General features: G+C 61.3%; 1 protein-coding gene across 6 annotated transcripts in view; it reads right to left on the bottom strand.

The window, feature by feature from the left end:
* Shank2 (SH3 and multiple ankyrin repeat domains 2) overlaps positions 1 to 25,195 on the bottom strand; it is a 355,852-nt gene that overhangs the window by 254,453 nt on the left and 76,204 nt on the right. For 5 of the 6 annotated variants that reach the window (XM_077108956.1, XM_077108955.1, XM_077108953.1 and 2 more), the window contains one exon: positions 1,207 to 1,273. In XM_077108956.1, coding sequence (XP_076965071.1) covers positions 1,207 to 1,273 — 67 coding nt within the window. Of the gene's footprint in view, positions 1 to 306; positions 478 to 1,206; positions 1,274 to 25,195 lie in introns of all 6 variants that reach the window. The other variant, XM_077108951.1, reaches the window with a different exon arrangement.

A 25,195-nucleotide genomic window follows, 5' to 3' on the forward strand; every position in this document is an offset into this window, starting at 1 on the left:
ACAGACGGGATCCTTGGGCATCCATGCAGCCTCCAGGAGCCCCGGTGCCCAGCGCAGGCTGCAGGGGGTACCAGCCAGGCACGTGGCTCCCATCACACAATCCCCCAAGCAGAGCAGGGGCAGCCACAGCTGTGCACGGCACACTTGACACAGAGACCTGACAGCCAGACACACAGCCCACTCTCTCCAGCGCCAAAACAGGGTGAGGGGCACAGGCAGCGAGGGGCAGGCTCTCTCTGCTGCTCCTCGGGGACCCCAGGAGCCCACCCGACCCCTGGAGGGACGATGCCACCCTCAGAAGCTCACCACTGCCGGTCCAACGGGACTGCTCCCCGCTGCAGGTCCTGTGTAAGCCCGGGGCTGGAGGCAACAGGCCAGCGGGCTCATCCACGGTGCAGGACTGGGCCCAGCCAACGGCAGGGCGATGGGTATAAGGAGGAGCCCCAGAGACTGCCCTCCTGGTTGGCACAAGGGGTACTAAAAAGGGGAAGGGTCATCAGCACCATCACGGGGAGAGAGGAGGAGGCAATGGGAGGGGAGGGGAGGGCCCTGGGGCCCTCCTCCCCGTCCAGGGCCAGAAGGGGGCTGTGCCTTACGCACCTTCCCTCAAGCACTCGTACTGCGGCTGCAGATGAGTCTGAGGCCCCTGAGAGCCGGCCTGCGACCCAGGCCACTGCCTGGCGCGTAGCCAGCCTGCCTGCCTCCCCCTTCCCCGGCTTTGGGGCTCATTTTCGTGTTTAGATTTTTATGACTTTGATCTTTAGAGCAAAGAGGAGAGGAAGCTTCAGGATCTCCCAGCCCCCACCTGCTCAGCGCAACACCTGCCGTCGACACCTCCTGCCACAGAGGCACGTTGGTCCCACTGGCGAAGCCACGTAGCACCCAGGCCAACCACGCACACGAGGGAGCACCCCCGGGCCGTGTGTCCTACAGTGTGGCCACGCGCACGATGGCACGTGTGGGTCTCCAGCACTTGGGGATGAGAGACCTGATCAGGTGGGGAGTCCTGGACCCAGACACCAGCGTCTCCTCCTGGAGAAGCAGGTGGCCCAGTGTCTAGGGTCTCCTTGGGCCTCTCTGCTGCAAGCTAGGGACACACAGGGCCAGAGCAGGGGAGGCTGTCCACGCAGAGCTGCTCCCGGCTCTGCAGCAGTCCCAGGAGGGCGTCGGAGCCGTCTCCCTGCTGGACCCAACGTGCCTACTCACCGACGTCCGTCTCCCTGTGGTTCTTGATGTATTCTGCCAGCTCGAAGTTGCCCGCGATGATCGCCACCTGCAAGTGGAAGCCACATGAGGTCAGGGCCAGCGGCCCAACGGGGGGTTCACAGGCTTCACATCAAGGGAGGCCCAGGACAGGGGGCCCACAGAGCCTGCTGCTGCTGACCCACGCGCTCCCTCCCACCTGCCCAGCACCCAGAGCTCGTCCCAGCCTCCTGGTCACTTGGTGATGATGGTGTTGTCATTCACTAGGACCATGGGAGTGAGCGTGACTGACCCAGGGACAGAGAGGGAGAGCATCTGACCAGCAGTGGAGAAGTCAGCAGGCCAGAGCCTGGACCCCCACCAGGAACTGCCTCCTGTGCTCCCAGATGGCCTGCCTGCCCACGCTTGGCCCTGCCAGTGCCCACGGCTGCAGAACGGCCAGCAAAGTGCATGTGACTCCAGCTGAGTGAATCCCCTGCCCCAGATGTGTGCACACCCAGGGGTGCATCAGAAGGAACCGGTGGGAAGTTCCAGAGATCATGTGGGCAAGCTCACGGTGTCCAAGGGGACCCTGGGTGCCAGGCCAGCAGGCACAGGACACCAGCCGGGATACACACATCGACAACAGGCTGCCCCAGGTGGTGGTGTGGGCGGCCTTCGCAATCTGCAGAGGCCTTGGGAGCTACGCGGGGCTTCCCAGGGGAAGGAGCCTCCGTCTGCAGCTTCTGCTCTTGCCTGAGTTTCCGGCGGCTCAGACGCAGACTTGCCGGCCCCACGATCTCACGAGCCAAGGCCACACAGGACCTCTTGGTCCGGCACACGCTCGCCCGCGGGGAGGCCCCTTGCCTCCGGGGGCTTCTGTGTCAGTAAGCACATTGTGAGCTAAGACCCTGGAGGTGGAAACGCACTACCTACAGCCGACTCCCACACCTCACACCTGAGGCCACGGCATTAGTGGTCCTCGCCGCCATCGCAGGCTGCCGGGACCCTGCTGCTCACCATTACTGTTAACATTGCAAAAGAGCACCAGGGGCGCGGCCAGCCAGGAAAGACGGACAGTCAAAGTCTGAGGTACGGTGTCCACTGAATCATAGCTGGCTACACCATAGCACAGGGAAACCGTTACAAGCTGCAGACCGTCTGCATGTGTGGACATGCAGGTACATGTGTGTGCGTGTGTGCGTGTGTCATGCTGGTCTCTCTGGAGAGGCCTCACGAACACAGCAATCAGTGCCAGCAGTGTTGTGCTGCCGTAACGAGCATCCAGACACGTGGAGCCTGCCTTGGGGCTGGACGGGGGTGGGCTGGAAGTCTGAAGGTGCCTCTAGAAATAGGGACGTTAGTCATTCCAGGAAGAGCCCAGCTGGAAGTGGGGAGCCACTGTGGGAATGGGGAGAGGGGTCCTCGTAGGGTGACGAAGGACCTGTCTAACTGGGTTCCGGGGCTGGTGGCAGCAAGTGCCAACAGGGACTGTTGAGCTGAGAAGATTCTAGTCGACACGTTGAGGGGCAACGAGGTGGAGAGGGAGGTGGACTGGGAGGACCTGATGAGAAGGCTCAGCCTCTATTCCATGAGGGCCGCAGAGGAGGCCGGCACAGCCCTGATGGCTTTGACTGCCTGGAGCCCGCGGCCCCTTTCGCTGTGCTGGCGCCCCTCCTGGATTGGGACTGTCCCGTGTCTGTCCCACGGGGCTTGCTGGAAGGTCTCACTGCAGGGAATCTTGCCTCAGGAAGAACCGGGCCTGGAGTCTGAGCCGGTGGAGGATGGTCTTCAGCTGAGTCTGTGAACTTGGCACTCATGCCGAGCAGTGACGGCTCTGGGGGTCCTGAGGGCTGGCGATGTGCATTCAAGGGCGTGTGAATTTGGGGGGGCAGAGGGCGGATCGCCACGGGCCAAACTGTGTTCCTCGGCGTCATTTGTCAGAGTCTGAGCCGCTAGGGCGCATCTGGAGGGGCCTGGGCAGCACATCAGGGTAGGTGAGGTCGGACAGGGGTTAGCGCCCCTCGCGGAGAGACAGGAAGGAACCGCTTCGCTCGCTCTGTACCATGTGAGGACACGGCGTCAAGGCCACTGTCCAGTCAGGAAGAGCTCCGGCCAGAAACAGACCAGGATGGCCCTGGCCCCGACTCCCAGCCTCCCAAACGGGGAGAAGACCAACGCCTACTGCTGAAGCCGCCCGGTCTGCAGGGCCTCGCTACGGCAGGCAGAGAGCAGGTGGCCCAGGGGCACGCACACGCTGCCCACAGAACAGGAAGGGGGCAGGAAGCAGCCACGGGTCCCCTGGGGGATCAAGAAGCAAAGCGCGGTCCACTGTCCAGTGCACTGTCACTTGTCCTTACAGAGGAAGGACATGCCAGGACCTCCCATGGTGAGAGACACCAGGAGGACAGACACCGGGCCACCCTCTTACAGGAGCCCCTGGAGGTGCCAGAGCCACAGGGAGGGGAGCCGGGCCCGAGGGGAGCCGGTGAGGCGGGCAGGTGCCAGGCCAGGGACCTGGGGAGCCCTGGAGGGAGCGGCAGCAGGTGAGGGTGGCCGGCGCCCTGCCCACAGAACAGGGTCAGGATGGGAATTTGGTGCGTGTCATCACACCCGCACACAGAGACAGGTCCACCGTGGGGACCACAGGGGCGAAGGGCACCGTGAGAACTTGGGATCCGCCCTGAAGAGCAGCAGGGGTTAGAGATGACCTGCTGGGGGGGGGGACAGCAGAGGCCTCAGAGGACGGCCAGTGAGTGGAGGCCTCGTCCTGCTGGCCCTGGGTAGCAGCCCCCCTAGGACGGGCCTCTCTGTGTCATGGGTCCCCATTCTCCAGTCTCTCCCACTGGGCACCTCCCGTCAGAGACGGAAGCCCACGTGGCCCACCTGAGGGACAGCGCCCCGGGCCCCTGCCCACTGACTCCTTGGACTTAGTGACCACCTCCATGGCAGCAGGAGGCCCCTCTGGGATGACTGCCAAGATGGCCCATGGGAGCTCACCACAAAGGCCCCCCACCGGGCCGCCCCACACCCAGGCGCACCCAGGCTTGATGGCCACGCGGTCATGCAGCTGGGGGTAGCTGCTGGTATGGCTGCACCGAGGAGGGGACCTGGGGTCAGCTGCCCGACAAGAGCCAGCTGTCAGTGACCCCAAGAGTGGGGCACAGGCAGAGAGGGCTCAGGCCCTCTGCATGCTCCATGAAGTGGGCACCAGTATCTGGGGGACAGATGAGGTGGAGGCACAGAGAGGGTAAGTGGCTTGCCCAACATCACAGAGCCAGGTGGTGCCAAAGCCAAGACGTCTGCTCAAGCTGCCCAGGTGGGACCTTGGCCTCGTCGTCACAGCACGGGGCATGTCTGTGGCACCTTCTCATGGATGGCAGTGCTGTTTAACTGTCAGCTCCTAACCGCTCCAGCCCCCTGTCCCTGCGCCCCGCCTGGGTTTCCGGGTCACAGGCCCCTGAGGCCCTGCTGAGGCTGACAGACCCTTCCCGAGGGCCCGCATCGAGTCCACCACAGGAAGGACAGAGGGGCAGATGGGACCTGAGTGTGGCTGAGGGTCCACAGGGGCCTCCCTACAGTGCACCTGGGGAGAGAGCTCCGCCGTCCCAGCTCCACCTTCTCCGCAACTCGGCAGCCCACAGTCCCCCCTCTTCCCCCGACATCAGTGTAGCTCACACTCTGTCACTCTTCAAGATGACCACGACCGCCTATAGGAGCCAGGATCCTGGAGAGAGACGGCTCCCACCGTGGAAAGTGCCCGGCAGACAAGGCCGACTCGGCCTCACAGGAAGGGGCAGGAAGGGGCAGCTGAGCCCCTCCCAGTGGAGGAGAGGCTAGGCCAGACCTGGCCCCACCCCCAGGCCACACCCGGCCATCGCTGGCAGGCCCTGGCCCCAGCACCTCAGTGTCCCCTGTGCGTGTCTCACACCGTGGGATCGCCACAGCACAGCAGTGCATAGTCCCCCGAGGCCAGCTGTCTGTCAAGCCCACGTCCTCCTCAGACGCCCCAGTGCAGCACCTGAACCCTCTTTCTAAGCAGAGGGAGGCCCAGTCCAGAAGCAGCACCCCGAATCCCCAGCGCTGCTCCTCACGCCCGGTGCTGGTTCTGATCCTCTGATCTGTTTGCAGGAGGTCATCTTGTCATCCCCCAGTCCCTGCGCCCACCCCACCCAGGGGGCCTCAGTGTCGGGGGCGGACTCGGGGCCCAGCCCGCCTTGCTGCTCCGTGCCACGGCGCAGAGCTCCCCCCAGATAGGGAGCACGCACTCAAGGACAGCAGCAAGGAGAGCACGCCACCTCTGTGGGGCCTGAGGCTCGCTCAGGTCTGGGGTGAAGGGCACCCTGGACACTCATCGGCCAGTGTGTTCAGGGTGCCCAGGCCGGTGGGGTGCACAGGCACCTGCTGCTGCCCCTCCCAGTGCCCCATGCGCCTGTTCTGTGCCTGGCTCTGTGCACCTCGCGGTCACGTGCCAACCCTGTGCTGCCCTTGACGTCCCTCCCCCGGGGGCGCGGGCCTGCAGGGGGAGCCTGACCCTGCTGTGGACTCCCAGCCCCCAGAACCCTGCGAGGGGAGCTTCTGTGGCTCAGGAGCCTCTCAGTCTGTGGTGCTCTTTTCCGGCAGCCTGCAGAGACCAAGAGGGCCTGACCTGTCCCGCCACCACCTGTGCCCAGGCAGGACTCGACCCGGTGCCAAACCCCAGTCTCCCGCCTGGGGCAGGGAGAGGAGGTGCCTGTGAGCACCCTCAGGACAAAGTCACCAGGGAGCCCCACTGTGGCCCCTGAATCCCCAGTCCCTCGTCCCAGCAGCGGGTGGTTAGCCCCCTGAAGCCCCAGCCGCCCGCCTGTGCCCGTGGTGTCACCTGCTGTGACACTGAGCTGCACCCAGAGTGAGGGCAGGAGCCACCCCTCACTACTTGCCCAACTCTCCTGGGATCATGGCTGCGAGGGGAAACCCACTGCCCACCTGGGGAAGCTGCCCCCTGCTCCCAAAGGGAGACGCCTTCTCCATCAGTGACATGTGGCCCCGGAGACCTCAGCGTTGGGGCCACCCGGGGCCCAGTCACCTGGCCTGGATCGCCACCCTGCACTGTGACTGGGAAGCAGCTCCTTGCAGAGATGGCAAGAAGAGCCTCCGTCTCTCCCCTCTGCGGTCCTCACCTCAGACACCTACAGCTGCACAGGAGCCACTGATCCCGGCACCTGGCTCCCTGCTCCACGGGAGATCCTGACCATCTCCAGGCTGCCTGTCCGGGTGACCCAGAGGGTGGCCCTCAGGTTCCAAGGAGAACAGTCCCCGGGGCTCTGCCAAACTCCCTTGGGACTGGTGGCCTTTGCAAAGCAATCAATGTGCATGACTCGCCTCCGAAACCAGGGGCAAGGACACAAGCGTGATTCTTCCATCACCACTGCGCAGAATTAAAACCGTCCCCCTGGTAAGTGGCTTAACGGCCATTCACTGTCAGCAGACCAAGTGCAGAAATCTCCACGTGGAGCTGACATCCTCGCTGGGCGGGTTTACTTCAGGAATAAAACAGGATCGATCAACACGATCCACATCATTAACAGAACAAAAGGGGAAACGTACCCAGTCACCTTTGATAGTTGCTGCATCTGATATCAATTTTGATAAATGTTTTATCAAACACAACAGATACAATCACATCCTGACTTTGTAATAAAGTTTAATAGACCAGGAATAAAATTTAATGGAAAGGAATAAAATAAACCCTGTCGGCTATAGCGTCCCTTAGTTAGAGGCAGCCCTCTGCCCCCCTGGCCTTCAGTGCAGTCAACAAATGTCAGAAGAAGCGGCTCAGCTGCACATGGGCACGTTCCCTGCCATTATCCCCTCCACAGAACAGTAGGCCCACGGTTTACAAAGCACGGCCTCGCGCAGGTGTTAAGAGACAGGAGGAGTGGGCGGTGGTCATGTGTGAATACGACGCCATTCTAGGTATAGGTGAGCCTCACAGGCTTTGGCCTCTGCCGGGGTCCTGAACTAACCCAAGGCAGGACGAGACAGCTCACAGCACGCGGAACTGAGTGGCGCCTGGTCCTGGGGATGGCCGCCCTTTTGCCTGGGTGACTGCACCGTCCTAGAGGGCTGGCTGGGCTGAGCCGGGCTCACCTGTCTCCTCCATGCCTCCTCCCGACTTCCAGCAGCCCACAGCAGCTCCCGGACACTGGGACCTCAGGGCAGCGGGGGAGACTCACTTCTGGCACCTTCCCTGGTCACAGCAGGGAGCAGCAGGCTCTCTGTCCCTCTGCACCCAGGACTGTGTGGAACAGCTGGGCTCCAGAGCCCACACTCCTCAGCTGTGCACCGTGCAGCTGGCAAAGGCCGGATCAGAACAGGTCAGACACCTTCCGGGGTGCTGGGCACTGTCCACTCTGGGTCACTCCTGATCACAAGGGAGCTGTCACGCTGGCCCAGAAGTCAGTACTGGGATATCACTCAGAGCTTCCTCACCCATCAGCAGGCAAAGTCAGACGGTGGGAACCCGGCAGCCGTGAGCAGCGGGAACGTGAGGTCAGGGGGATCGGCTACAGACTGGGCCACTGTGGATGTTGCCGACTGGGCCACTGGGCTGAGCCCCACACGCTTTCTTTTAAACACCAGTTTAGCCGAGCCCCCCTGGCCCTGCTGGCTTTGTCGACAGGCTGTGCTACGTTCTCAGCAAACAGCCTGGACCACAGGGCCCAGGCTCCTGCCTGTCCACGGGATACAAATCACCTCCAGGGGGATTTCTGTGGCCTTTAAATCAGACTCCAGGACTCCGGGAGGTGAGAGAATCAGAAGCAAAGCTCCAACCACAGAAGCTGTGAGAACAAGTCCTAGTTAGAACGGGCAACCGGACCAGGGTTACCTTGGATCTCAGCACGTCATTGTGACACTCAATCTCCCCCCACCCCCCGGAGAAAGACCAGGGAACTGGGACATCTGACGCAATCCTGCTGTCAATCAAAGGTGAAAGGTGGACCTGGACGGAACTCTCTGGAACCTTCCTGGGACCCCCAATAGAACAGGAGGCAGAAGAGATGCTCTGAGAGGACCCACTCTCTCTCCCCGTTTGCCTTGTGTACCCCTCCCCTTTCCCAGCTCTCCTAATAAACTGTGCCTGCTCCTATGTGCCGCGCCCTGGAACGATCCAGGCAAGACTGCAAGGACTAGTGGCCGCAGGACCCCACCGTCACCCTGGCCCCTCAGGCGGCTCCTATTCTATCACTAGACGATGGTCCCCCTGGTCTACTCTCCCTCCAGTGGCTCTGCTGCCAGCCACCGGGGGAAGGGCTAGGCGGGGCACTTAGCTGGGAGGGGCCACCTCCCCCCCTGCCCTTAGAGGGGCGTCCAGACCCAGCACCCTCTGTTCTGCTGGGAAAGTGTTAATGGCTATCAAGGGGAAGAGCGCCCTGACAAACACCAGAGATGCCTGAAGTCCAGCCAGCACGGGAGGACGGACGCGATCATCTCAAATCCACCGACTGTGTCTTCCCTTTCCCAGATGAATTTGCCAATAAAATGTGAACGTCTCAAAAACAATGGCTTTGAAGGGCACCTTTTGTCCCAGAACTCTCGGTGGAAAGCCAGCAGTTCTCCGACATCTGCTGAGAAACAGTCTAGAGAGCGGCTCAGGTGGACCCGAGATACAGAGGCGTGAGCCAGAGGGCGGGAGGCGTCCCCACTCGGGCTGAAGCTGGGACTCGGGGGACAGAAGTTCCGAGCCTGGCCCTGCAGGCTGAACCTGCGTGGGGTGCCAGCAAGCTGGCCACCAGATGCAGCTCCCATTCGCTTGATAGGTGCACACACCTGGACTGGCCCTCGCGGCCTGCAGAGGAGGAAGAAGCTTCCAAACTCAGGAAAGTGAGGTCTCCAGGTCCACTCAGCTCCGAAGCCAGGGCAGGGGCTGCCCGTGTGCCCCCAGGGCTGTCACCACAGAGGCCTGCGGCCCCACAGGCCGAGTGCCACCTGTGCACAAAGAGGCAGCGGATGCCGACGTCTGACTGAGACGCGGGAACTGAGCCCGTTCAGGAGGCAGCAGCCAACCACAGAAGTGACGGAGTGTGTTAGCTCGCTACGGCCACCCGACGCAGGGCCACAGCAGGGGCTTCAACAGCACCAGCCACTGCCCGGCTCCGGGGCCGCAAGTTCAGATCTGGGTGCCGCAGGTTGGCTCCTCCCGAGGCCTCCTCCTCCGCTCGCCCAGGTGGCTTCTCCTGCATCCCCATGTGGTCCTCGTGTCTGTCCTGACCTTACAAGGACACGGCCACATGGAGTAGGCCGCCTAGTGACCCGTTTTAGCCCTAATTGCCTTTAGAAGACACGGCTCCAGGTGCGGTCACATTCTGAGGTCCAGGAGTCAGGGGGCAGAGTGCAGCCCAGGACCACATGCTCTGCACGAGAGTAGAGAGGACCCCCTCTTCCTAGAAGACGCCAGGCCCGCACCCCCACCCCAGTGAGCCTGCTTCCAGGGAGTGGGGGCCGAGGGGGCCGGCACAAGGGGCTGCTGACACTGCCCCCTCCCCCTCCCCCAAGATTTTGTCATGAAAAACTCCACCCACCCAGAGGGTGGGGAGGGGGTGGTGAAATTCAAGATGGCGCCCGGGAGCTCACACGGCTGGCTGTCCAGGTGCAGCTGGTGAGGCGCGGGCACCAGAGTCTGGCGAGATCCCCTCCCCAAAATTCAGGTCTGTGGGACCAAGAGCGTCCGTGCCCTAGGTCACCAGCTGAACACCAGCAGGCGCTCCGCTCACCCTCCAAGACACTCCCGCTCTCCCGCTCTCCAGAGGCCTTGTTCCCGCCGCTCTGCGTTGTTTTCATTTGGGTGGAAACGTGCACCGTGAGATGCCCAGGCCCAGAGGAGCCAGGAGATGAGTTCTGATGGCCGGGACCCGCCCCTCCCTCATGCCAATCGCAAGCAAGAGCACCCCCCACCCCCGGGAGCCCCCTGCCCTGCTGGCCACTTCCTGGCTCCCAGGGCCAAAGGCCCGATCTCTGTCAACACAAGTCACTGGTCCTGTTTGTGAGAGTGACCCAGGGAAGCCACATCACAGGCTCCTGCGTGGCTTCTGCCCTTTTCTAGAGACACACAACGCTACGGCAGGTGTTAAGGTCTGTAAACAAGTCAGATTGGCACCTGTTATTTTGCCAGAGAAATGTTAGAGTCTGTAAACCAGTCTGGATGGCGCCTGGCAAAATGCCAGAGGGAGTGGTTTGTGAAGTAACAAAAGCGAGCCATTAAGTGTGAAGATTCCTTATTGGTTGACTGCTGTATCTATTTTATGCTAATTAGATAAGCTGTGTAAAATGTATAAATATCGCTCAGATCCTACAATAAACGGCTTCCATTCCTGCTGCATCAACGTACACAAGTTATTCGTCACCCCCCGCTTATTCTGCTGCAGCCGGACTGCGGCAGGCAGGCATCAGCGTTTCCCTATGTGCTGCAGTCCCACTGTGTGCTATGCCTGGCTGAGCCGCCCATTCTGCCTGGACCTGGGGCCGTGACGGGGGAAGCCGCGTTGTGTCCCCTCGCCTGGCACACGCTTGCCTCTGCCTCCGCTGGGCCGGCTCCCACGGGCCAGGGCTGGGCACAGGGTGTGTGTCACACCTACCCACTGCCCCCCCTTCCCTGCGCAGGGTGCCAGTGGAATGTCCACAAGCCATGGCCTGTTCCGGTCACTGTTCCCAGCACTGGGCGGAGCCTGTCTCTCACAGCTGGCCATTGGGGGAGTGAAATGGGCGGTTCTAAGCTTCCTTTGCCCTCTGTCCTTCATAACCCCATCGTTGCTGTCATTAAAACAAAATTCACTTCCAACTGTCCCAGAAGTTTGAAAAAGCAGCGACCCTGGGACTCACACCAAGAACCGAAGCGCCAGCTCAGGAGGCTGCAGCTAAGGACCCACCCCAAGCCCCAGGTGCCCAGGCAGGCCACGAAGGGCACCTCACTCGCTTGAGACCAGTTCCTACCCCAGAGATGAGAGGCAGGAGTAGAAATGGGTTCCCCCTTATCCTTGCAGACATGTTCCCACCCGAGGGGACACCTGAAACCGCAGGCAGGCCCAGACCCTGTGTATCACAGAGAGCATTCGCCTTGGCCCTGTGGGCATCTCTTCGGCATGTCGGAATGACCACCATTCTTGCATTTGGAGCCAGTCAGTAAAACTGGGGGTCACCCAAACACAGCACCAGGCGCAGACAGCTACTGAGTAACCACTGGGCAGGTAACATATACAGTATGGATCCGCTGCACAGGGTGATTCTGGTCCAGGGCAGAACACACAGGACAGAATGCTGGGAAAACACGTGACTTGTTCACTTATGGAATCTTCCATTTGATATCTTGCAGAGGTTCCTGTGGATAACAGAAATCGGGGATCGGGGCAATACCATCCTCACCAGGTTTCCTCACATACGCATAGAATGGTTCACTCTACCCACTGATGCGGAGGACGTTTAACAAATTAAATCACGTGAGCTAAAGGGAAGTTGTGCAGTAACCCAGCTGTGAAGAAACGGCTCCTCCAGTGCTAGGGGAGGGCCCGTACCCGCTCAGCTTCTCCAAGAAACCCAATGTCTGATTCGAAATCGCGGCACACTGGGGACGCACTTCTGAAACGTGAACCGAGGGGTGTCGTCCGCAAGGCGGAGATCGCCTGAGGAAGTCTTGTTTCTCAGCCCCGCGGTCTTGCTAAGCTCAGGGAATGGAGCTAGAGACGTCCAGGCCAAGTCCTTGATTCAGGTGATCCCACCCCAAACCCAGCAAAGGGAACGAGAGCCCTTGTTCCAGCCCCCTCCCCTCCCGCACCCCACCCGCCTGCGGGGAGTCTGCGAATGGACGCAGGCTAGGCCCTGTCCTTCAGAGAGAAGACAGCACTGTGGTCAGTCCCAGGGCCGGCGAAGACACTTCCTGTTACGAGAGCCGGCTCCCTGTCCTCCTTCACGCACCCTAACCCCAGGCCCAGGTATGATCACTCAGCCCCCAGCACACGCGGATTCCAGCGGCCTCCAGCTGCTGCAATGCACGGGACACACGAGAACCACATTCCTCACGATTAAACAAGGTAGAATTGCATTTTGATATCTTCAGGAGCAGAACTGAATCAAAACACGTGCGCCTTGTCGGGAAACCTGTGGACGGGGACCGGGCTTCTCAGAACCCACCGGTGGCGTGAAGGAGAGGAGAAGATGGCAGAGGGGCTTCTGGGGACTCGGAGTCCCCATCTCCAGCCCTCACCAGGCACCAGGTGGTGTCTTGATGGCAGCCACTCCAACAGGGTGTGGACCACATTTTCCTGATGGCTACTGATGCTGAGCATTTTCGTCATATCTACCAAAGGAAATGACGTCACCATCCCAGAGAGACACCTGCACACCCACCGGGCTCATCACAGCTCTATTCATAACTTTGCAAGGATGTGGGGTGGGCCTAGGGCCCGTCCACAAAGGAAGGGACAAAGGACCTGTGGAGTCTCTCCACACTGGAATACTAGTCAGCTCCGAAGAAGGATGAAATCCTGCCATTTGCAGCAAAGTGGGTGGAAATGGAGGACGTTATGCTGAGTGGAAGACGCAGGTTCAGGGGGACAAGCACTGTGAGGGTTCTCAGAGGCAGAAGCTAAAACAGGCGACCTGTGAGCAGAACAGCGTTACCGGGGACTGGGCAGGCCGGGAGGGGCTGGATTTCATCAGTGCGTGCTGTCTGCATGAGTGGCGTCAAGTGAACCCCACTAATATGCACGTCTGATAAGGCTCGAAAACACACTCTAAAAAGTTCTTATAAGTAATTTAAAATCACTAAAATGTACACAGAGGACTCACAGTTTCCACCTAGGATTTGGGGCTTAAGGGGGTGATTCTGGGTTGGATGCTGGCTCTAAAACCTGCTGAGACTCACGTGAAAACCCCACAAGGCAGCACCCTAAAGGGCCTAGCACTCAGGATCCGGGGTGGCTGCTAGCCTGCCACATCTGTGGGTGACAGCGTGGCTCGTCCTGGCTCCTCCCATTTCCAAGGCAAGAGGGTCCCTCCCTGGTGCCCGCTGCTCAGCCCTTCTGAAGACTGCCGGGCCCTGCCCTCTGTGTGGCTTCGTGGGTGTGGTCACTCTGGCAAACACCTTCCGATGTTACAAACTTGCAGGGTGCAGCAAACACGGCACCGGGCAGTGGAGGATTCTGCCTGGGCTCTGGGGCCCTGGGGAGGTGACAGGGCCCCAGGTGCCCGGTGGCTCTGGGCATCTCTCTGGGAGCCTGGAGGGGACCCCGCCCACCTGTCAGGTCAGCAGCCATTCCCAGCATCCAGCCGCGGCACAGAGTACCCCACTGCCACGCTGGTCCCCACCCCAGCTCTGTCTCCCTGTTACCAGGAGACCTAGAGCCTGGCCTGCCCTAGCCAGGGACGACGGAGACTCCCCAGCACACATCCCACAGGAGGGGGAGGCCCAGGGTGAGGAAGAGCGGGGTGTGAAGAGGAAGGACACCCAGGGACAGGGACCCCAGGGAAGCCTCCGGGTAAGGGAGCCATTCGCCCCGGAGGCCCTCGTCCAAGAACAGAGGGGCCTGGTCCCAGGACGCGCTCTGGGGTGGAGCTGAGCGCTGGGGCTCGACATGGCCGTGGGAGGATTGCCCGGCATCCTCACCTGCATGACCAGCTGGTCCTCGGGTCCCGATAGGGGAGATGGAAACACTGATGTCCTCCTTTAAACACAGAACCTGGTCCCCAGGGGACACTTAGCTGCCGGGGAGCCTCAGCTCCAACGTGCCCGGCTGCTGTTCCAACGTCTGCTGCACATGTGAGCAGGTGTGTGCCCCCAGATCCCTGAGCCACTGCAGCCCGCCCAGCCCTTTAATCCCTTGGTTCTGATTCTCGGTGCCATCTGTGGACAGATCATGAGACAGTAATCCCAGAACAGCCATCGGCGTTGGCTCAGCGGAGTTCTAGCATCCAACCTAGGGGGCCACGTGGCGGGTGCTCTGCCCCCAGGCTCAGATGGGACCCAGATGACCGGCTCAGAAGGTGCTGGGCCCAGCTTGGTGACACCAGGCCCCAGCTATCCTCCAGTCCCTGACTGTCACCTGGTGCAGCTGAGACCAGGGAGGAGCTGAGACCACAGCCCCCCACCTGGGAGGACAGCTGGGCGCAGGCCTCGGAGAAAGGAGACCCCCAGCCCTCGGAAGCCTGGCAGGCAGAGCCCTGTCCCTGGTGAAGTCAAGGACGTCCAGACTCTGCCTGTGGGCACTCAGCTCCCAATATCCCTTTCTTTTCATAAACTCCAAAGTTCTGCCCCCTCCTCCTCTCACTCCAGGACGTCCCCTGGGGACCCAGGTATGTGTCCACACTCTGCCAGGCCTGCCTGGAAGACCAGCTGCCCCTCTCCAGTGCTGGTGAGCCAGCCCACGTGCCTCCTGCGAATGCCAGGGATGAATGACCTTGGCTGTCCTCTGTGTGGTGGGCAGGGTGGGCAGCACAGGGTCCAGGTGACCCAAGGCCCTTGAACCCTGCGATGTCAGGTTGGGTGTGAGACAGGGCGGACCTAGGGAGGGTCAGGGACCCAGGAACTACCTGGACAGGGAGGGACAGGACAGAATAGCCCCCACCGCTGACCTGTCACGTGGTCACATGTAGACAAAGGCACAAACGGCTCTCAGCACTTCCGGACCCCAAAGCTGGCAGTGACTAGAAATGTAAATCCTGCCATCCGCCGCGTCCCCCACCCTCACCCCCGCCGGTGAGCCTTAGATATTTTTCCCAGAATTCTAACACTGTGAATCCCTGGAAGGAGGGGGCCGGGTAACTGCCCACCTGGCAGCTACGTGGCACCAGGCCCCGCCCTCTGCACAGTTAGCACAGAGATCCGCACCCCCATGCCCTGTCCCCATACCAGAGGCCACAGGTGCTCCAGGGCTGCGGGGCCCCTGAGAGCAGCCGGGGAAGGTGAGCCTCGGCCACTGGAGCCCAGGACGAGACTGAGCCCAGCAGGCCCCGGCAGCCTCCTCCTGCCTCCAGGGGCAAACCCCCCTCACTCCTCCTGCCTCCAGGGCAAACCCCCCTCGCTCGCTGTGTGTGGGCCGAGTGGCTCAGCGTTGTCCTTGGCACCCCGGGCCACTGCTAGGGGTGCTTAGCTGAATCTTATGCTAATGGAAAAGTGAGACAATAAGAGGGAAAAGAGCCAAGGCTCAGGGGAGCTGCCTCGAGAGGAAGCTGGCCCTCGGCCCTGTGGACGCTGACACCTACGCCCACTCCCAGGGTGAAGGCTGCACCTGGCCGAGCCGCCAGGTAACCAGCAAGAGCCAACCCACATTTGAAACAGTTCCAGGAGCGCCAGACCCCAGGAAGACACGCAATTGCCATGAAACATGTGTGCCACTAAGCTGCTGCCACACAGGCAAGAGGACACATGTCCACACGTGGGGCCTCTGGCTGCCCCCAGGGCGGGGCTCAGACAGGCCCTGCAGCTCCACTCGGGGGCTCTATGCTGGCCACAGCCCAGGCAGCCCACCGGAGAAGCCAGCCACAGGCCTGATTGACAGACCCAGTCAGAGGATCAGAGGCCACCGCCCACACTTTGAGTGTCCTCTGTGCCAGGTGTGGAGCCACGTGGCATTGCCTGCCAAAGAGAAATTGGGGAAAAGATACCAAAAACTATGTGATCTCCTTCCCCCCACTGATTTTTTAAAGCTACAGATAACACTGTGCATGTTTATGACGCGCATGGTGTTTTGAGAGGCGGCGGGAGGGATGCTGGTGCCCACTCCCTCCCGCGTCACCTTGCGGCTACTGCGTTTGATGAGACCTCCTGAGCGCTACCCCAGCACTTGAGGACACAGCTGCTATCAAGACTGTCGCCAGGCTGCACCACACCTGGAGAACCCCCTGCTCCCATGCAGCTGAAATTCTGTGTCCCCTGACCCACTGTGCCCAGCCCCTGGGGACCATCGGTCACCCTCGGCTTCTGTAAATTCAGGTTTAAAATGCGGACACGCTTTAAAACTGACCAAGAGCAACCAACCAGAGCCAGGCAATGGGCAGTTTCCAAGCCCGGCTCTGGCGCAGTGGTCCTACTGGGATAAGGCCGGCTTCGGGTCCCAGGTCCCAGGTCGCCAGGTGCGTGGCTTTGGCCATGTCATTTAGCAGGTCTGAGCCTCGGTTTCCTCACTGTAAACAGGGACATGCAGACCTACTTTTGGGGCCCTTGGTGCATTCAGCGAGGCTGCCAGACCGAGGAGCACTCAGTGACAGCTCCTGCTCTCCACGTCACCTACAGCAGAGAAGGGAACAGGGGAGCAAGGACATGGGTGCTGGGCCTCCACGGACGGCACTTGTTTTGCAGATTCAACCTTAAGCTAAAACAAACATCCACACAACTAAACACCAGAATTAAAGACTTCCAAAGCAGCCGTTGACACCAAAACCAGATTCAAAGAAAGTGTCTGGGTGTGCCCAGGGTGCTGGCATACACCCAGGTGGCAGCAAACGACATCCTAACACAGCGACTGGACTGCACGTCCCCCTGGGATCCTCTCAAGTGACAAAGCACAGCTGTGGGTGAGGGTCTGGCCACCTCGGCACACGGCGGGGCCGGAGCAAGCTGCGTGGGGACACTGAGGAGAAAGCACGGGAGGGGGCCGCTCCTGGGGGCCGAGGGCTGCAGCCTGCTGAGGGGCAGGGTCCTGAGACCAGGAGGCTAAGCGGAACCCCTCCTGCAGGGCAGCAGGCAACGCCTGGGACCCGCTGCCTCGTCAATGGCCCCCAGAGCTCCTGCACTGGACACTTCATGCCCGTGCTAGGAGTGGGGTTGGACCAGAGGAGATGTGGACACAGCCATTATCCAGGGAGGGGGGTTGTCCCGCAAGACGGGTGATTAGAGAAGGGGTTCAGCCCTCTCTGGCCTTCCGTCCACCTTCTGTGACGGGCTGATGCAGCATGGAGTCCCGGCCAGGGCTGGGCCTGCTCTTGAACTTCACACCTCCAGAGCCTGGACAGATAAGTCTCTGCTCTCTAAGGATGACCTGGTCCCAGGAACTCTGCTATGGCAGCAGAAATGGACCAAGACACTCACCATGTAAGTTAGCTTTAAAATACGTCCCTGCCCTTGCGGTGACCCTGGGTACAGGTTCCCCTAGAAGGATCCGGGCGTCACAGGAAATGTGGCTGATTCCGTGTCTGAGACAAAGGACAAACCAAACAACCACATATCCAACTTGCCAGAGCAGCATGAAAATCTTGTCACAGCGTAAAGGAAGGCGTTGTCCCCAACCACGGGGCCATGTCAGAAGGACACAGGGATGACCGGAGTAAGACCCTGGTGGTTCACAAGGACAGGCCAAAGTGACCCCAGGCAGAAATGCTCCCACCAAGGAGAGAGAGAGACACAAGGCAGCGGTGACACCTCTCGGCAAGTGTCAGAGACCCTGGAGCCCCCAGCAGAGGTGCCGGGGCTGAGGGACCTCTGCCCTCGGCAGACTGCACCCCAAGCCACTCCTCCTCGGGGACCCCACTGCCTTCCAGACTCGGGAAAGGACTGGTCCTCGGACAGCCCACCCCAGGTGCAGAGAGACCACGGGCGCTTCAGCCGTGGCTGGGGCTCCAGAGGCAGAGACCGCAGACCTTCAGCCCAAGGCTGGCCGGGCGGGAGGGAGGGGCAGAGACCGAAAGAAGGGCCGGTCACTCTCCCTTCCAGGACGCTGTGGACTCTGAAACCGAGAGGGGTCCAGGCAAAACCCAGGCATACGGACCAGAGTTCAGGACGCACCCCCGAGAGACGCTGGCTCCCAGGGAGGACGGCAAGACTGGACCCCAGCGAGAGGGACAGGGAGAGGAGTCCTCCCAAACCACAGCCGGGCTCCTCTCAGTCTCCGACTAGGTCAAGGGGAAGAGCCCCTGCTCTGGTCCCCACAGGAGAAAGACAAGGGACACCGCATCCTCGGAGCCTCCGCAGTCCCTCCACACACATGCCCGACGTCCTCTGAGCGAGGGCTGGACCTCCCAGGGACAGCCCCACGTGTGGAAAAGCAAAGAGAAAAACCCACCAACAGAAGCAGGCCAAGGATGACCTAGGCATGAGCGGGCAGCAGAGCAGGCTGGAGAGGACGGCTGACCAGGGGGGATGGCTGACCGGAGGGGATGGCTGACCAGAGGGGAACGTCACCAGAGAACGGGGATGCAGAAGGGCCACCCACATGAGCTCCAGGCTCTACAATTGTGGCATTAAAGGGACAGTTGAGATGGAGCCTGAACTGACCACCACACAAACGCATGGCTCAAGAAGTTCTGTGAAGGTCAGCCAGAGAAGCGCGGTCTCTCTCGCTGCCTCTGGGCTCAGGGATGCGGAAACCAAGGCGAGGCGAGGATCTCCACGGAGGGCAGCAGCCACCATTGCCTGCGGTCTATCCGCAGCCGTCCCTGGACACTGGAGAGCGAGCTATCTAGGAGAAAGGAGGACACCACTCCAGAGTCCGTACTGCACCAGGGAGAGGCCAGAGGGGGACACTCAGGAGCAAAATCAAAGCAGAGAGTCCCTCGCCCCCTGGATTCTGAAGGTCTTCTTGCAGCAGAGGAAAAACCATGATGCGTAAAACATGGAAGGACGACAGTGACCAGGAGCAAAGGAGGAGGAGCAGCAGGGTGCAGGGTGGGCGTCTCTAACTGTGGCCAAAGCTGGGGACGCGGGGGACAGGCTGGCATGGAGAACTGGAGATAAACACGATCCAGAACAAAGCTTTCTGTTCCACAGAACCATGAGGAAAGCTAAAAGGGAGCAGGTGAATCGGGGTGACTCCCCACGTCGGTGACCTGAGATTAAGCTGCGAACCTGTTATATTCTTATTTCCACAAGACAGACACCCAGACCCCAACAGGCGAAGCCCACAGGCGGTTTCCTACCAGGGAGTCACAGCATCACCGGGTGGAGGGCAGGAAGCACCCGCCTCGGGGCAGAAGGTGGGCGCTGCAGGGCTGGGTGCCCATGGGAGGGAGGGTGCCCTCGGCTCTGGACCACCGTGTCGTGGAGGGCTGCAGGAGGCCTCACGCCCAGGAGGACCGCTGTGACCCAGACCAGCTCAGGAGGCCGCTCCTCAGCCTCCTCCTGTGAGGACCTGTCAGTTGCTGCCCCGTGACCTCTCAGAGAGCCCCAGGAGATACCCCGGGGGGGCAGGAGGTCCACTGCACGGCCCCAGCATCCCCGGGGAAGGCCTGCAGGCCCGGGCACTCAGCATCCCTCGCACCCACCACTAGCTCCTCGCGATGCTACCATGCCGCAGTCTCTGGCTGGGCACAAATCACGAGTCTCCACACAGCTTGTAAATTCAAACAGCAATTCTTTATTCCCGAACTCACACCGGCCGTCTACAAACACGTTCTGGGGGAATCCACGTTCTCTGCTCAAATCCACTTCTCCCAAAATCACTCTCTGCCCAAATCCACTCCACATGGGCTTCTGTCTCCCAAAATATACTGTCTGACCCTAAGCACTCAAGAGGAACTCAGCAACAGGATACGCCCTATTCTAAAGGGGGAACACCCTAATCTCCTATTATGCTAAACCGCCCTATTCTAAAGGGGGAACACCCTAAACATGGATCCCGCCCTGGTCCTTGAGCAAGGTCACCTTTCAGAAGTCCTTCCACTAGATAGCATGGGAGTAAGCTGGCAAGGAGATTGTCATACCTACTTGGCTGATGGCTCCCAGCACTACCAGGGTCCCCAGGGGTCCCTTCTGGTTGGGCACTGACTGACCAGGCCCTCTGCACTGAGGTCAGGCCCCAGAGCAGGTCTCTCCTGACAGGAGCTGGGGAGCTGCGGCCCAGGCACTCCGGGCACCGCAGGCACGCTCCAGGGACATGGGGCGGCTGCCTGAGCGAGGCCAGGGAACCAGGGGAGTCCGAGGGGCACGCATCCGGCCAAGACCTGACCTTCCGAAGGCCAGAATGCGCTCGCTGTTTCCTGCTAACAGGACACAGCCTGCTTTAGAGAGAAGGGAAGGTGCACCCACCGCCTGGGCTGGGCGGCCAGGAGATCAGGGAGGGCTACACTTTCCTGTTCCATCAGGGGCTTTGGGGGGCAGAGACACAGAGAGCCACCCCAGGCAGGCGTGGTGACAGCTGCGGTTCTGGAGGACTCCATAGCTCTCATCTGAGAGGCTGCCTGGGAGCCTCGGGGTCCTTCTCTGCCTTGTTCTGCTTTTCCTCTGGAGTCCGGGCCTTTGGGAGCCACTGCCCCACGGGAGGCTGCACACACGTGGAGGCCAGCTCGTGCCCCCAGAACCAATGCTCTGAGGCCGGACAGTCTTTTCTTGGTACCAGGGATTGAACCCAGGGGCGCTTAACTACTGAGCCCCACCCCAGCCTTTCTACTTTTTGTTTTGAGGCAGGGTCTTGCTAAGTTGCTTAGGAACCTACTAAGTTGCTGAGGCTGGCCTCAAACTTGTGATCCTCTAGCCTCAGCCTTCCGAGTCACTGGGATCACAAGCCACCGTGGCCAGCTGGATGGTCTTCTGTGGCTCTGTTCTCTGCCTGTCACTGACTCCCAATCCTCCAGGGAACCTCCTCCTCCCCCTGTCGTTCCCCAGGAGGGTGGTGCTCCACAAATGGGGGTCCACACCCCTCCCCCTACAGACTGTCCCTGGAAGCTTCCCCCCACCCCCCTGGCAGGGGGATGCACAAGGCCAGCTATAGCCATCCGAGGGCAGGGGCCAGGGCGTCAGGCTGCCCAGAGCAGGAGCTGTCTGGACCCCGCAGCAGCCCTGCATGCTTGAGGAAGCACGTCACGCGCATGCCCCATTCCACCAGCGACTTACGGAATTAATATTTCAAGGATACCCTGCCGCGGTCGACTCTGAGTGCAGAAAAACACGTGTCTTCATTGCAAAGACTGCCCACCAAGGCGCAGGAAGCCCTGTGGAAACAGGCTGCCTCCTAAGAACTGAGCCCTTCTCAGGACATTCCTTCAGTCTCTCCCTGCACCAGCCCCGGGCACTGCACCCAGCGCAGCAGGAGCCCTTCTGAAGGAGCCTGTGCGAAAGCCAGAGGCTTAAAGCCCCGTAGGAAAACCCGGGACCTCGGAGCTCTGAGCCTGCTCAGCCAGACTGAATTCCACTGAAACAGCCCCCCAGCTCCCAGGAGACGCGCCCTCGGGGGCTCTGAGAACACGCCTGGGGGACGCCTCCGCCTGCCTGGCAATGTGCACAGCAGCCGATCACCACACCGACCCCTGGGCTGCTGCAGCTCTGGTCTGTACAGTCGCTGGGGACACTGATTCAGGAGGTCCTGAGGTGCTGCTCCTGGGAACGTGCAGGGTGGGGTTCTCCCCAGACTCTGAGGCGCCCCCTTCAGGAGCTGATGAGACATAAAGACAGCTTCCCTGGTGTGCCAAGATGGCCCCTCACCACTGAGCCAGCCCAGCCCCCACAGGCACTTCACCCCAGGGTCCGCCCTGGTGCACTGGGACACCAGAGGGCGCTTCCGCTGCACACTGGGACCCAGCTGGCCAGCAAAGTCATCCAAAAGGCACAGGAATTCAAAGGATGAGGCACCATGTGGATTGCAGAGGGGACCCAAGTTCAGGGTGCCACGTGGCTCAAGCAGTGGTGGCGGGAGGCAGGCGCTGCTCTATCCACCCCAAGCTTGATCCAGGGTAGGACCACGCCAGCTGCCCGTGCTCTGTGCCTCTCTGCAGGGACCTGGACTTCAGTGAGGAGGCAAGTTCAAGGTGCGCAACCTAAAGATGAGTCCTCCCCCAGGGCCTCCAGGCCTGGCCTTCCAGCAAGGGGCGGGCAGACGCCTCTGACTCTCCCCTCTCAGCTACACAGCGCCCCTCTGCGTCCTGCTCGGTCCCCTCCACCAGCCAACTACAGGAAGGGAAGCCCGTGCGGAGGGTCCCTGCCACACACGGCTGGGACAGCGGAGCCCCAGGCAGCTCTGGGCTGCCCCGAGGCCCCTCTGCGCTACCTTCCTACTCAAAAACTAAAGGCCCATGACGAGGAGACACAGGCACAGATGGAGCGCTCCAGGAACAGGGTCTTATGATCTGTCAGGAACGATCCTCTCCGTGCTGTTAAAGCAGACACGGACGCGTCTCTGAACGCCCACTGAATTCCACGGAAACGCCCCTCCCCCACCAGGGTCACAGGTGGACTCTTCTGTTAGGCTGTCCCTCTGGCTCCAGGCCCAGGTGCTTCACTGCCTCAGATGGCCAGTGGCTCCAGGACCCGGGGGATGTGGGCCCAGGGACTGAGGGTCTGCAGGGGACAGAGGTCACAGTCAGCGCCAGGAAGAGAACCTGAGTCTCAGGCCACCGTGGGAAGGGGTCAGCAGAGGACATCAAGATCCCAGGACCTGGGGCCTGCCAGGGAGGCCTTGCTGGACAGGCCACCTTGCAGGCTGGGATGGCTAGTTTGAAGGTCCACTCGCCTGGGCCCTGGGGTGCCCGGCATGAACCCCGCCTCGGTGTGTGGGCCTATTTCACCTGGTGGGCTCCCACCACCCCAGCCTGGGGTGTGAGAACAAAGGGCGGGGCGCGGGGAGCACTCCCCCTGCCGGAGAGGACCATCTGAGCTGCCACTGACTCTCCTGCCCTGGGACTGGACCCCACCTGTCCGCTCCCCCTGCTGGCTGGGTGCCTGGCCTCCATAACCTGCCCTGGGAGCCGCTGCTCTCCTCCTTCCCGTCCCGCCGTCCTGCTGTGCAGAGTGCAAAGTCCTCCGAGGAGGCGCGTCTGTGCCCAGGATGCTGCAGACCACCCGCCCTTGGCGGAGAGCCTGGTGGCCGTGGAGAGGGGGAGACAGGTCAGCACCAACCACAGCTCAGCTCTGAGGCCCCTTAATGGCCAATTACTCTCGACCTCTTCATCTGACTAATGTCCTTGAGACTCCTGGGAAAACCTTCAGGATGCCACCAGGCGGGGCACACCCAGCCTCCAGCAGCCTAGAGCTGGAGAGTCAAGGGTGACCGTGCGCCTGCTGGGAGGTCCCTGCTCTGCCGGGCCACCTGCCCGAGGTGCCACCCAGGTGAGTGAACGGTGCACAGCTCATGACCCCTCCTGGTGATGAAAGTTCACATGACCTCCCCCACGTGGAGAGGCCACCCAGGCCACGGGAAGCTGGGTCCCCAGCCACGGTCACTCCTTTGGCTCAGAATGAAATGTTTTATTTCCTTTAAAACACAGTCATTATTTTATGTCGATGATCGCATAAACACATATGCTTCTCACCGGGTCTGTTTCTCTAGAGAACTCTGCTCCGCACGAGACCCTCAACCCCACCAACAGCACGGCCTGAGACTCAGATGGACGCCACACCTGTTCCCCTGTGTGGAGCAGCCCGAGCCCCCCTTCATGGCTATTCCCAGGGCCCCTCCAGGAAAGGCGCGCCTGTTTGAAGGGAGAACAGTGACGGCCAGATGTCGAGGCAGCTGGTCAGCCAGCCAGGAAGACTAATGCTGCAGGAGCAGACCAGGCTCCAGGGGCAGACGGGCGCATGGGGGCTGGTGGGGACCATCGGAGGGAGTGTGAGTCTGTTACCAGGGCAACTCACCCCAGAAAGGCCCCAGGTGGAAGAAGCGGCTGATCTCCCGCTTGCTCCCAGCTGGACCATGGGATAATGGGGCTTGGAGAGTTGAGGCAGCACGTGGCTCTGGGGACAGCACGTGGCTCCGGGGACAGGCATCTGCTTCAGAGCTGGTCTGGTGGGGCGAGGAGGACCAGGAGCTGGTTCCCTCCAACAGGATCCACAGGGAAGAACGGGACCAAGGGAGGAGACAGGTCACCAGACTGGCAAGACCTGGTCATCGACAGAGGAGGGCAGTGCTGGCCAGTAAGGTCCAGCTGGTGACCCTGAACCTGGATGGCAGGAGGTGCACGGTCAACCCCACAGCAAGCCATCCAGAGAAAGAAGCAGGGAAGATGACATCTGAAGAATAGATGGGGTCACCCAAAAATGACTCCCCATCTCCCAGGGGGCAGCAGCAGCGGGGAGCAGACCAAAGCCAACGGACTCCGGGCAGCTGCGGACGGGGCGAGGTGGCCAGGAGGAGCAGGTGGGTCCACAGGAAGAGAAATGTCACCCACAGGACAGTGTGTAGAGGGCCTGCCACCTCCTTAGTCTCCCCAGAGTGACGCAGGGTCTGAGCCACACTCCCATTCACTAGCCGTCCCCATGTGGTGACCAGAGGGCAGGTCCTGCAGAGATGCACGAGGAGCGTGGTGGACGGCGAGGACTCCCGGGTCTGGACACGGCTCTGTCCTGGGCTCATTCAGCCTCTCTGCGGGCGGCTTCCTCTCCTGGAACAGGACGGTCCTGGGGCCTGCCGGGAAGGACTGTGAGTGCCCCGTGGCGGCGGCCACAGATGGCCACAGGTCAGCTCTCAGTCCTGGAGGCAGGGTCCTCGACATGGGCATGTCACACGCACCTCCCAGTGGCTCCAGAGCGGAAGGTCCCCCCCTCCAGGTTCCTGAGGCTGAGCCTGTCCCCTGGCCCGAGCCTCCCTCTTCAAGGCCCGAGCGTGGCTTCTCCAGGCTTCCTTCTCCTCTGACTCAGACCCCACCCCTGCCTCCCCTGCTGACCCCCTGACGGGCCCGGGGTCATGTCCCATCCACGTTTCCCAGGTGTGGGGGGTTAGGTGGAGACCCGGGAGGCGTTCATCTGGCAGCCACAACATCTAAGGCAGAAGGTCCCACTGGCCACAGAAACAGGAGCCACAGGTGGCAGGGGACAACCCCTGTAATGACCATGCCGGTGGGGCTGCTGACCAGGCTCCCGCAGAGAGGCCGGGCAGACGCCTCACACGGTCTCCATCCCGGCTACTCACTGCGGCTGGGGCAGCCCAGTAGCAGCCACAGGCACTGTTAGCGTCTGGGTGGGGCCCTGTTCCAATAAAACTTTATTGACACAGATGCGGCCTGACCCTGACAGAGTGCTTTCTGTGTCCTTTTTCCTCCTTGCAGTGCCGGGGGAGGGACGCAGGGCCTTGGCATGCTGGGCGAACCTCACCACTGAGCCTCTACCACCCCAGCCCCAGGTTTT

Source organism: Callospermophilus lateralis, chromosome 2, assembly GCF_048772815.1.
Source record: "Callospermophilus lateralis isolate mCalLat2 chromosome 2, mCalLat2.hap1, whole genome shotgun sequence".
Classification (NCBI taxonomy): Eukaryota; Metazoa; Chordata; class Mammalia; order Rodentia; family Sciuridae; genus Callospermophilus; species Callospermophilus lateralis.